The sequence below is a fragment of the Pelophylax lessonae genome (genome assembly GCF_965119305.1).
Source record: "Pelophylax lessonae genome assembly, chromosome: 7".
In the NCBI taxonomy this organism is placed as follows: Eukaryota; Metazoa; Chordata; class Amphibia; order Anura; family Ranidae; genus Pelophylax; species Pelophylax lessonae.
Window position 1 is genome coordinate 112,677,869 of NC_138774.1, and position 11,098 is coordinate 112,688,966.

The 11,098-nt window shown below is 38.3% G+C and overlaps 1 protein-coding gene across 1 annotated transcript in view; it reads right to left on the reverse strand.

Moving 5' to 3' along the window:
* Positions 1-11,098, reverse strand: part of LOC309560524 (uncharacterized protein) — a gene marked incomplete at its 3' end in the record, with an annotated part of 174,787 nt that overhangs the window by 129,293 nt on the left and 34,396 nt on the right. Inside the window, exons 4-7 of the mRNA XM_082264155.1 lie at positions 8,175-8,310; positions 6,881-7,013; positions 6,509-6,649; positions 3,444-3,672 (exon numbers count right to left, since the gene is read on the reverse strand). Of these exons, the coding sequence (XP_082120281.1) occupies positions 3,444-3,672; positions 6,509-6,649; positions 6,881-7,013; positions 8,175-8,310 (639 nt within the window). The remainder of the gene's footprint in view (positions 1-3,443; positions 3,673-6,508; positions 6,650-6,880; positions 7,014-8,174; positions 8,311-11,098) is intronic.

Consider the following 11,098-nt stretch of genomic DNA (forward strand, 5'->3'; position numbering starts at 1 on the left):
AAAGTCAATTTAAAACTATGGGGTTGATTTACTAATTGCAAATACAACGTGCACTTTGCTCCAAGGCTTAGAAAATGAGGTAAAGATTCACTTTGCAAAGAATATCCTATCACAGAGAAGGAAATTTAAAAAAAAAAAACAGCATTTTTGCTTACACATGATTGGATGATGGAAGTCAGCAGAGCTTCTGCTCATTTACTAAACTCTGGAGCAACTTCTCTTGCAGAGTGCAACTGCGCTTTGCAAAGTGCACATTCAATTTGCCTTTAGTAAATCGACCCCTTATGTTCCCACTTACTCAGCCTGCAGGGTGACAACATTGCTGTGTGATTTTACTGCAGAACAAACAGTGTTGTCTCCCAGGAAGTGGAAACATGAATGACCTACTAGCAAAATCAACAGATAATAACATTAGGTTGTGGGGGGGGGGGGGGGGGGGAGGGGATGGGGGGAGAACAAAAACTGCTGTGTCAATGTTAGTCATAGACTGCATCTTATATGCATTTTTGTTTATAGTTCAACTTTAAAGCAGTAATAAACTCTTATTATAAACTTGTACCTACAAGAAAGCCTTAGGTAACTTGAGTATGTTCCAAGCTTGCACCGTTTAAAAGATATTCACATTGGCTACAGCTGATGGCATCCCATAGTGGCTCTCTATTCATGTGCCCTGAATGCAGAGAGCAATGTGTCATGACTCCCATGTATATGCTTAGGAGTGATGCCATCGCGGCCCGGTCAGTCACATGGCTGGAGGGTGCAAAGGAAGACCGAGTAAAGATGGAATCGCTGGTGACAGCTCAGTGCTGGAGGGCTCAATTCAAAAGGTAAGCCTGTCCTAATGTGCTAGTATGCAGGGCATACTAGAACATTCTGGCATTACCCTGTAGCCATTAAAAAAAAAAAAAAATCATTAGCATTTACTACCACTGTGAACCTTTTCACAGTTTATGCACAATAATGTGTTTATATAATCTGAACAAGCAGTAAAAGCTCTTTAAAACAAATCTTCATTCATCTGTGTATCTATAAGCATTGTGAAAAAATATATTTCCAATTTCACAACACAGGCAGTGTTTTTCTATAAGAACAGATCTTGGCAGTCTGCAAACCCTCTAAGGTAAAGCCTCGTACACACGATCAGATTATCGGACGAATTCTCGTCCATTTTTTGTTGCATGCTAGTCTCATATGAAAAGTGAAGAGGTTACTCAACATACAAAAATTCTCGAACGATAGAATTCCACTTAAGAAGTGATGTCATGTGTTGAACCGTTTGTATGTATTCTTTAATTTCCGAGCTTGCGTAGTCTTGCTCTTACGATTTTTTTCGGACGAAAACAGTACTAAAGAAATGAACATTTGACGTTGTGTTCACTTACGATAAATATTTTATAGCCTGCACATTCAGCTTTTGTCGTACAAAAATTCATGATCGGCTGTCGAAAGCACCATACTAACGATCTAAAAATCATTTCGTCAGACTAAATTTTACTTCTTATTTTCCTATTGTGTGTACGGGTCTTTAGACACACAGCAGATGTTTGTAAGCTGTGAGAAACCAACTAAGGGTTCTTTCACACCAAACTGCATATAAAAACACACCTCAAAGCATCAAAAATGCATGTGCATTGATTTGCATTTAAAATGCATTTTCATGCATATTGTGGTGTTTTATGTTGTGTTTAATGCGTGTTGGTATGAATTTTTATGTCATTCATGTCAAATGACAAGTGCTGTTTTAGGGAGTTCAGTCTGGGATGACACATTATAATGGACAAAGTGACCCTGGTCCAGCCTGGAGTAAAGAACATTCATCTACAGGTTGGGGATCCTCACTTAAAAATTGATAAGTGAGTCAATGTCCCTGACCCCAAGTTTTACATTTAACCACCCCCACCCGGCCAATTAAAATAATACGGCTGGGTGGGAACACCATTATCCGAGGAGGATGTTGCATGATATCCTTCCACCTGCACGCATGTGTGCGTTCCTAAGAGGATGTGCAGCTGTGCAGTCTGTCATCTGCTGTGTCCACCCAGCCAAATCATTGTACCAGGTTGGTCTATGTACCATGTGATTGCTGTGACCACACAATGGCTTTCATTCATAGCCATTCATTGTGTACTATTGTGATCTCTGTGATTGGACCAGTCACAGCAGACCTGTACCATGTGAAACTGTGGCCAATCACAGCTATCACAATAGTACACAATGGCACATGAATGGATGCCATTTATAAAAATTATTGCTTATTATAGCGATCAGATCATCACTGTAATAAGCAATCATAGTAAAAAAAAATACTGATCACCTCCCCTGAGTAATACAGTATCACTATTCAGTGTCACCATTGGATTCCCCCATTAAGGCTAGGTTTCCACTAGTGCGGCTACGAAGTCGTGCTACTTCTAGCACGACTTCGTAGCAAAAGTAAACCGCGGCTTCAGTTAGACTTGTCCCTCATATATAGAGGGAAGTCGCGCTCAAAAGTAGTACACGATTTACTTTTGAGGTCGTGGCAACTGAAGCCGCGGCAGTGGAAACGGGCCCCATTGAAAACAATGGGTTTTGACTTGCTGTGCGACTTGACATGTGTCAAGTCGCACCGCAAGTCGCACTAGTGGAAACCGAGCCTAACACTAATTGTGTTGATGAGGGAACAAAGCTCCATCTATGGCCAGCTTTAGGTGGAAATACCCTTTAAGGACTGGTCGGCTGCAATATACTGCATTCTTGTTTTCAGTTTAAATGCACCTTCAAAGATCAAAGTTAAATTACTGAAAGATTAAACATAATTAGTTGCTATGGGGGGGGGGGGGGGGGGTCACTGTACAACCTTGCTTTTTATACTACATGTGCAACCTGCTGATCATAGATTTAGAAATGTTTGTAATGTCTTTGTCGTTTGTGGTTTGATTCCTTACAGAATAAAACATCTGGCATATCTAAAGCACCTTACAAATAAACAGAGAACCCAGTAAAAAAAAAAAAAGTCATGCATGACCTGAAAATGTAATTGACAAATGCAAACACATTTTACTTTTTTTTTTTTTCTTTTTTTGTTGAGAAAATATAAAATAAAAAATGTTTAGCAATATTCCTGTATAATTGGGACATGCCCTGATGCAAGTCACACATGTACATTCTTCAGCCCAAACAACTGGACTTTAACTTTACTAGATTACCAAAGCTGAGTGGAATTTCAATTTTTGGAAATATCTATTGATTTAGAAAACTTTTTTTCTATCCATTCCAAAGATCAAGGATGCTCTTAGTGCAGGAAATTTTATAAAAAAAAGAAGCAAAAGGATAATCTATAGATATTAACAAAGGTCAGCTAATTAAAAAAAGTAACTGATGCTATTCTAAACAGGAATAGAGAAATGCTTTGTTGTAATTACATTTACTTATATATATACAATATTTACACTTGTACATACCTGAATCTACTACTTCAGATACAGATTTTTCAGAAATGTGAGCCATATGTCCCAAAATAGAAAATATGGCAAATCCTGCAAATACACTGGTGCCACAGTTTGTCACACAAACAATGATGGCATCCAAAAAACAGTTGTTGTGGAATTTGTTGTATGAAGACAAAGCAATAAGTCCACCCCAGGCCGTGGAGAGAGAGAAGAAGATTTGGGTGGCAGCATCCTTCCATACCTGCAAATTGACAAAATGGAAAAGTGATAAAAATGCATCAATTAAACCTTTTATTCAGAAGATTTTGCTAATAAATTATTAAAAAAGAATAGCGCGCAAATGCAAAAGAAATTACTACCAAATCTGAAGACAATCCATAAATAAAAATGGGGGTTTGGTCCCACCATATGACCATATCGTGCTCAAGCCCACTACTGCGTCAAAGTACCCCATTATCAGTGGGTCCTACACTATCCATGAAAAAGAGATGAATCCAGCCTTTCTAACCCTTGGAGACAATACTCCTTGCTGGGAAAGCTGTGCAAATGCACTACAGGGGACTCCTCCTATATCCACTTGATGGTGGACACTGATTGAGTACAGGTGTGTGTGGGGGGGTGGGGAGGATTGCTCAACCTCGATAGTCTGGTCAGATCGAATACATAATAAACAGGCAAAAAATTTTTTTGGGGGAGCATACCCATGTATTTCTAAAGCTGCTGCAGCTATGAACCAAAAGACATGTATATTAAAAAAGAATAGGGCGCAAATGCAAAAGAAATTACTACAAAATCTGAAGACAATCCATAAATAAAAATGGGGGTTTGGTCCCACCATATGACCATATCGTGCTCAAGCCCACTACTGCGTCAAAGTACCCCATTATCAGTGGGTCCTACACTATCCATGAAAAAGAGATGAATCCAGCCTTTCTAACTCTTGGAGACAATACTCCTTGCTGGGAAAGCTGTGCAAATGCACTACAGGGGACTCCTCCTATATCCACTTGATGGTGGACACTGATTGAGTACAGGTGTGTGTGGGGGGGTGGGGAGGAATGCTCAACCTCGATAGTCTGGTCAGATCGAATACATAATAAACAGGCAAAAAATTTTTTTGGGGGAGCATACCCATGTATTTCTAAAGCTGCTGCAGCTATGAACCAAAAGACATGTATATTAAAAAAGAATAGCGCGCAAATGCAAAAGAAATTACTACCAAATCTGAAGACAATCCATAAATAAAAATGGGGGTTTGGTCCCACCATATGACCATATCGTGCTCAAGCCCACTACTGCGTCAAAGTACCCCATTATCAGTGGGTCCTACACTATCCATGAAAAAGAGATGAATCCAGCCTTTCTAACCCTTGGAGACAATACTCCTTGCTGGGAAAGCTGTGCAAATGCACTACAGGGGACTCCTCCTATATCCACTTGATGGTGGACACTGATTGAGTACAGGTGTGTGTGGGGGGGTGGGGAGGATTGCTCAACCTCGATAGTCTGGTCAGACCGAATACATAATAAACAGGCAAAAAATTTTTTTGGGGGAGCATACCCATGTATTTCTAAAGCTGCTGCAGCTATGAACCAAAAGACATGTATATTAAAAAAGAATAGCGCGCAAATGCAAAAGAAATTACTACCAAATCTGAAGACAATCCATAAATAAAAATGGGGGTTTGGTCCCACCATATGACCATATCGTGCTCAAGCCCACTACTGCGTCAAAGTACCCCATTATCAGTGGGTCCTACACTATCCATGAAAAAGAGATGAATCCAGCCTTTCTAACCCTTGGAGACAATACTCCTTGCTGGGAAAGCTGTGCAAATGCACTACAGGGGACTCCTCCTATATCCACTTGATGGTGGACACTGATTGAGTACAGGTGTGTGTGGGGGGGTGGGGAGGATTGCTCAACCTCGATAGTCTGGTCAGACCGAATACATAATAAACAGGCAAAAAATGTTTTTGGGGGAGCATACCCATGTATTTCTAAAGCTGCTGCAGCTATGAACCAAAAGACATGTATATTAAAAAAGAATAGCGCGCAAATGCAAAAGAAATTACTACCAAATCTGAAGACAATCCATAAATAAAAATGGGGGTTTGGTCCCACCATTTGACCATATCATGCTCAAGCCCACTACTGCGTCAAAGTAAAAATAATAAATTATTGTTTAACAACAATTTAGCAACTTTGACCATGGAATGAAGGTGTGGTGTTGGTGTGAGATATAGTGGCTGCAACATCTCAAAAATTACATTCAGCAGCTAAATTTGTACCAACTTATGTGCAAGAAATGGTGTGAAAAACAAAAAATGTAAAGCAAGTGGCAGTTCTGTCTCCCTAACAATTGAGAGAGAGGAACATAGTCATACTTTTTTTAAATAAAAGGTATACAGAATGGCACAGCATATCGAACAATAAAGAAGATGGGCTACAGCTGTAGGAGGCTACCTAGGATCCAACCCAATCAGTTAAGAACAGGAACACAAAACTATAGGGAGCACATGATAACCAAATCAGGACAACTATACTGTATATTGGAAGCTAATAACTGGGCTGGCAGATTTCTATTTGAAAAAGCAATAATAGGGACATTTTGTGGCCACAGCATGAATCCATGGATCCTTTCTATCTAGCATTAGCAGCTCAAGCTCCAGCGAAGAAAAGAGTAACTCAGCAGAGATTTACTATTGATGTTTATGAGTCACGACATGGACAATCTTGTAAGGGAGTCTATTACCCAATAGGATGTATACTTATATACTAAGATAAAGAGACATTTCTAAATTGCAGTAGTTCATATTGATAAATGGCAAGCCACTGTTGACTGGAAAGTGAAGATTTATTGGTTGTTATAGGTTACTTTACATCAGTTCTCTGCATTCTACCTGTGTATGCTGAGTTTGAGTTTACATGTTGCAAAACATCAGGTGTAGCTGAAGCTGAAATGCTGATGAAAGATTGATGTTCTACTCTTTGATAGTAATCCCAATAAATATTCTAAATATGGATACATAAGTGTAAGCAATCTATAGGAGACAAAAAGGCACATTGGTCCCACCTCTGCATCCATTAGCTTTGTGATGTTTGATTGTGTTCCAATATAATAGTCAATCCCTTGAATTGCTCCTTCGAGAGTTGCCCCTCGAACCAACAATATGATAAGGACAACATAGGGGAACACTGCAGTAAAGTAAACCACCTGAAATGAAATAGACATTGGGACATTGGTAATTCCTTATTTGGCATCAGGACATATTTAAAACTTTAAGGCATAGATTACCTCTCATTTCCAAACAATACAATAATCTGAAACTAAATAGACAGACAGACAGACAGACAAAAGTAACAATTTTGTTTTTAATAACACCAGTAAACCGCTATTGGAATTAATAATGAATGCTACTTATAAAGGTATTAATTGTTTATGTACCTTCCCAGATGATTTAATTCCTTTGAAGAGCGCAGCTCCAACAATAATCCAGGCTAAAAGTAAGCAAAGTGCCAAGTACCAAACCACTTCACCAGTTTCATGCAGCCCACTAGAGCGGCGAAGTGCCACCTTTCTAAAAAACAAGAAAATATTCCATAAGATAAAGCTTTAAAGGGTAACTCCACTTTTGCGGGGAAGAAAACGCAATTAAAAAAAATAATAATAATAATATAGTGTATACAATTGCAACTCAAGTCATATTGGAATTAAGTGTTATTAAAAAGTACCTTTCCTTTTCAATCAGCAGCACTGTAATTGTTTGTAAAATGCAATGCAATATCCTGGAGGTGTTCTGTACACAGATGATGTACAGACCGCCCCCTGAAAATGTAATTTCCTGCTTGTGTGATTGGCTAACAGATTTTCCCAGAAGCCTGCACTAAGAGAAAAGTCAGATTTGGTGATATACTCCCAAAGGGAATCACATCTAAAGGGATGCAGACCCTGTGACATTCCTTATTAGAGCCCTGCGGGTTCAGCAGCTTATTGATATTTATTTTCTTTAGGTATTATTAGACAATATGAGCAACACTTATGAAATGTAAAGCAGGACCCAACTGTTTTACCAAGTACAATGGAAAGCAAAAAAAAACACATGCCAAAGGATTTCCAAAACACAATGGGTTAGCTAATAAGAGAGCACAACATGCCTTATACGGACTAAGCCATCCGATACAGGATGAGCCACAGCTGAATTATTTGGTTGTGTAAACTACATACTTTTTTTTTCAGGATACGTGAAGTGATACAATGCTTATAATGTGAAAAGGAGGCTAGGGCTCCACCCGCTGAGGGGATAGAAGACTATATGATAATTCATATTTACCTGACCAAGATATGTATTTTATGTAACAATTTCATTTTAGATCTTACCATATTAAAAAAAAAAGAAAGTTATACTTTTATAAAATATAAAAATTGTATATATATATATATATATATTCTCCTCAATAAAATGTGGAAAGTAAGGCTGTTTAAGATCCAGCTACAACTCTAAGGTTAACAGGGCAATTTTGACAGAATAGGAGATAGCTTCATGGATTTTTATAGATCTGGACAACTCTCTATGGCCACAATTCACCTATCCAGCAGCCTACAATTGTAGAGCCGGATTTTGATGGTACCCAGTTCTTAGGTCTTGCCTATCCCATTGATGTCAGAGGGCTAAGGGCTGTAAAGCCCTTAATACAACCCCCCCCCCCCCAATAAAGAAATATTCCAAGCACACACTCACTCCCAGTACTGTTTGCTAGGCAGATCCGCTTCCTCCAAGACTGTACTGTTGGCCAAGCAGGTCATATTATTTTCTTTCACCCATGTTAGATTTGATCTGATCACTGTATTATTAGCTTGTGAAACGTTGCATGATCCTAGATGAAGACAACATTTTTACCATCTGTAAATATTCTAAAACATTTTACATTGTGCAGCATTTGTTATCAGTGTATTATAAAATATTATTTTTAAACTTAATAGTAATAAAGTGTAGTAATTATAAATAATAAGATCCTGCTAAAGCCCAAAAAATTTAATATTTTAAGCTTTGAGCAACTTTGAATCTAGAAAATAACCATAAAAATATAAATATAGAAATGAATTAAAAATGCTATTAATGGTGAAACTTCATACCACCTAGTTCTACCAATCTACAATACCTGGGGAATATACAGTGGCAAATTAGCTTGGCAGTCATGTTTGAAAGCCATGGGCATTTTTATTACACAGGGCTTACTGGAAAATCTAGATATGAAGTAAGAGCCATAGGACATTCCAATAAAGTCATTGCCGTTGTACTTCTCCTTGGCAGCCTTTAACTATTATATTAAGGATATACTAATTAACACACATGAAATGTCCCGTGGAATTTAATAAATGTTTCAGATATGTGATGATGAAAAGCCATGGCCTTTTTTGCTACATCTAATTGAGACTTATCTCTTTTGTCTGAGTTGTTTTCATGTAAAAATAACCGGTGGACATGACATGTAATGGGGAGAATGTATTCACTGTAATTCCTACTGAAGAAGGTAGAAAAACTTTGCATTTTTGTGCCGATTTGTGAACTTTTATTTGGCCATAAATTATATTAAAATGTAAAATAGAAAGGTGAGATAGATTTGATGGATCCCATTTATTCTTCTTAATGTTTCTTTTGAGGCCAGCATTATCATAAAAAAAAAAATGATTGGTGGCACAGGCTGCAAATATTCAAGTTTGTTGTTGCAGTTGCAGTTTTATTTTACATTTATTATTTTAGAGACATAGGGCCTGATTCATAGTACGGCGAATTGGCGTTTCGGCGTGATTTTGCGAAGCGGCGATTATTTAAGTCTGAAATTGGCATTCAAAGAACGGCGGGCGGAAAATAGCGCCTAGTGTGAGATTCATTAAGATGCAATATGGTCAGAGCGCGACTTAAAACCACGCCAGCTAAAAGCTCGACTAAAGTTTAGCCAAATTTTCCCCTGTACCCCCAAAAATCCCAAATCACTGTGGAAGGTGTGGAAGTCAATTTGGAGATGACTTGCGTTTAAAAAATCTCAAAAACTGACTTAGAAAGAGAGATATCTGCGAAAGTGTGGAAAGGTTAAACAGCTCCTCCAGCCGCGAGCTGCGAACTCGCGAATGTGCGCATGCGCAACGTCAAATTGGCTCAAAAAATTTCGCCAGCGCGATTTTGGGTCAATTTTTTTTTGAATACCGCTTGCAAATCCGCTGTCTCGCCCATAGAAAATGGCAAAAACCGGCGGAATTGGAAAAACATGCACACTTCCAACAAGGGATCCTTTAGTAAACACCATCACATTCCATACACCTTTCCTGCTAACTCCGAAATCATAGCAGTCAAATCTACAGTGTTTATATAGAACCTCCACATTCTCTGAAAAAACCCACAAAATATTACATTGGGGAATTGGTCGTCAGATAGAAAAAAAATAGATGTAAAACATATTTCAAAGAAAGATTATTAGCATTTCACACATATCAAGGAAATGTCACAATTTTGACAATATTTTATGTGTTTCCAAAGAATGTTTTTAGAAATATATTGCAAATACTACCTTTTCTTCCATATGGGTATGGCCAAGTGTTACCATTTTACTACACATTTAACTGAAGGTATATATATATATATCCCTTATACTTGGCTAATTAGCAAAGTATGCCCAACAAACAAATAGAGCTTTAGCTCACAATATTGCTACATATTGACTTTATGGGGCATCTTTTGTATTTTGTTCATGTCTTTGGATTAAAAGTTTGCTGATACACATGCCTTTTTCAAACATGAACAAAATTAATGATGTCAACATTTGGAGGATTGGAGATATCCAAGTGTTGCCCATACAGAGGGCACCTTCCGGATTCGAACTTACAAACCTACAGCAGGAAGGCAGACTCCCTAATCATTGTGCTATTTCTCAGTGAGCGTTGGGTGTTTTCCTCATGCCGTCAAAATGCTCACATGGGAACAGTGGCCATTGAACTGAATAGGATTGGATTTTTTGCCTGTTTTGGGAGCTGATCCTTGAGCTGGACAAATCCCCCTCAAACGCCCCCAAACGGGCTACGTTCACATGTACGTGTTTGTGGTCTGTTTTTGGGGCTTTTGTAGGTGATTTCATATAACAATGCCTGCCCAAAAAATGCATGTCAAAACGCCTGGGAAAACGCCAGCCAAAATGCACATAAGAACGCCTGATATAATTGCCACGCCAAATTTAGGGATGTTCATGAGTGATGAGTCAGATTGTTGGCTTACATATCTGGTCAATCGTCACAATCTCACTTCTCAAATCCCAAAAGGTGTGTTTCAATTGTTTCCCTAAATATATATTTCTCTCTCTCTCACGTAATTGTATATATATGTATGTATTCCTGTATCTAAACATTCTAAATAATGACTAGCAAACTTCAAGAGAGAATTTTTTCAATTCACATATACTATACACACCTACATACATTTCTATTCCTCATTTCTATTTCCCTTGTTTTGGCAACTGAGCATGCTCCAAAACACACAGGATACACACAGTTAATTTTTGGACTGGGCGTTACCATTCTGGGTGTGTTTGCTTGGATTATATATAGCTCACTCAGACATCAGGAAAGATTTGACCTACGAAGAGGTCCAATATATTTGTGTGTCACATGTTT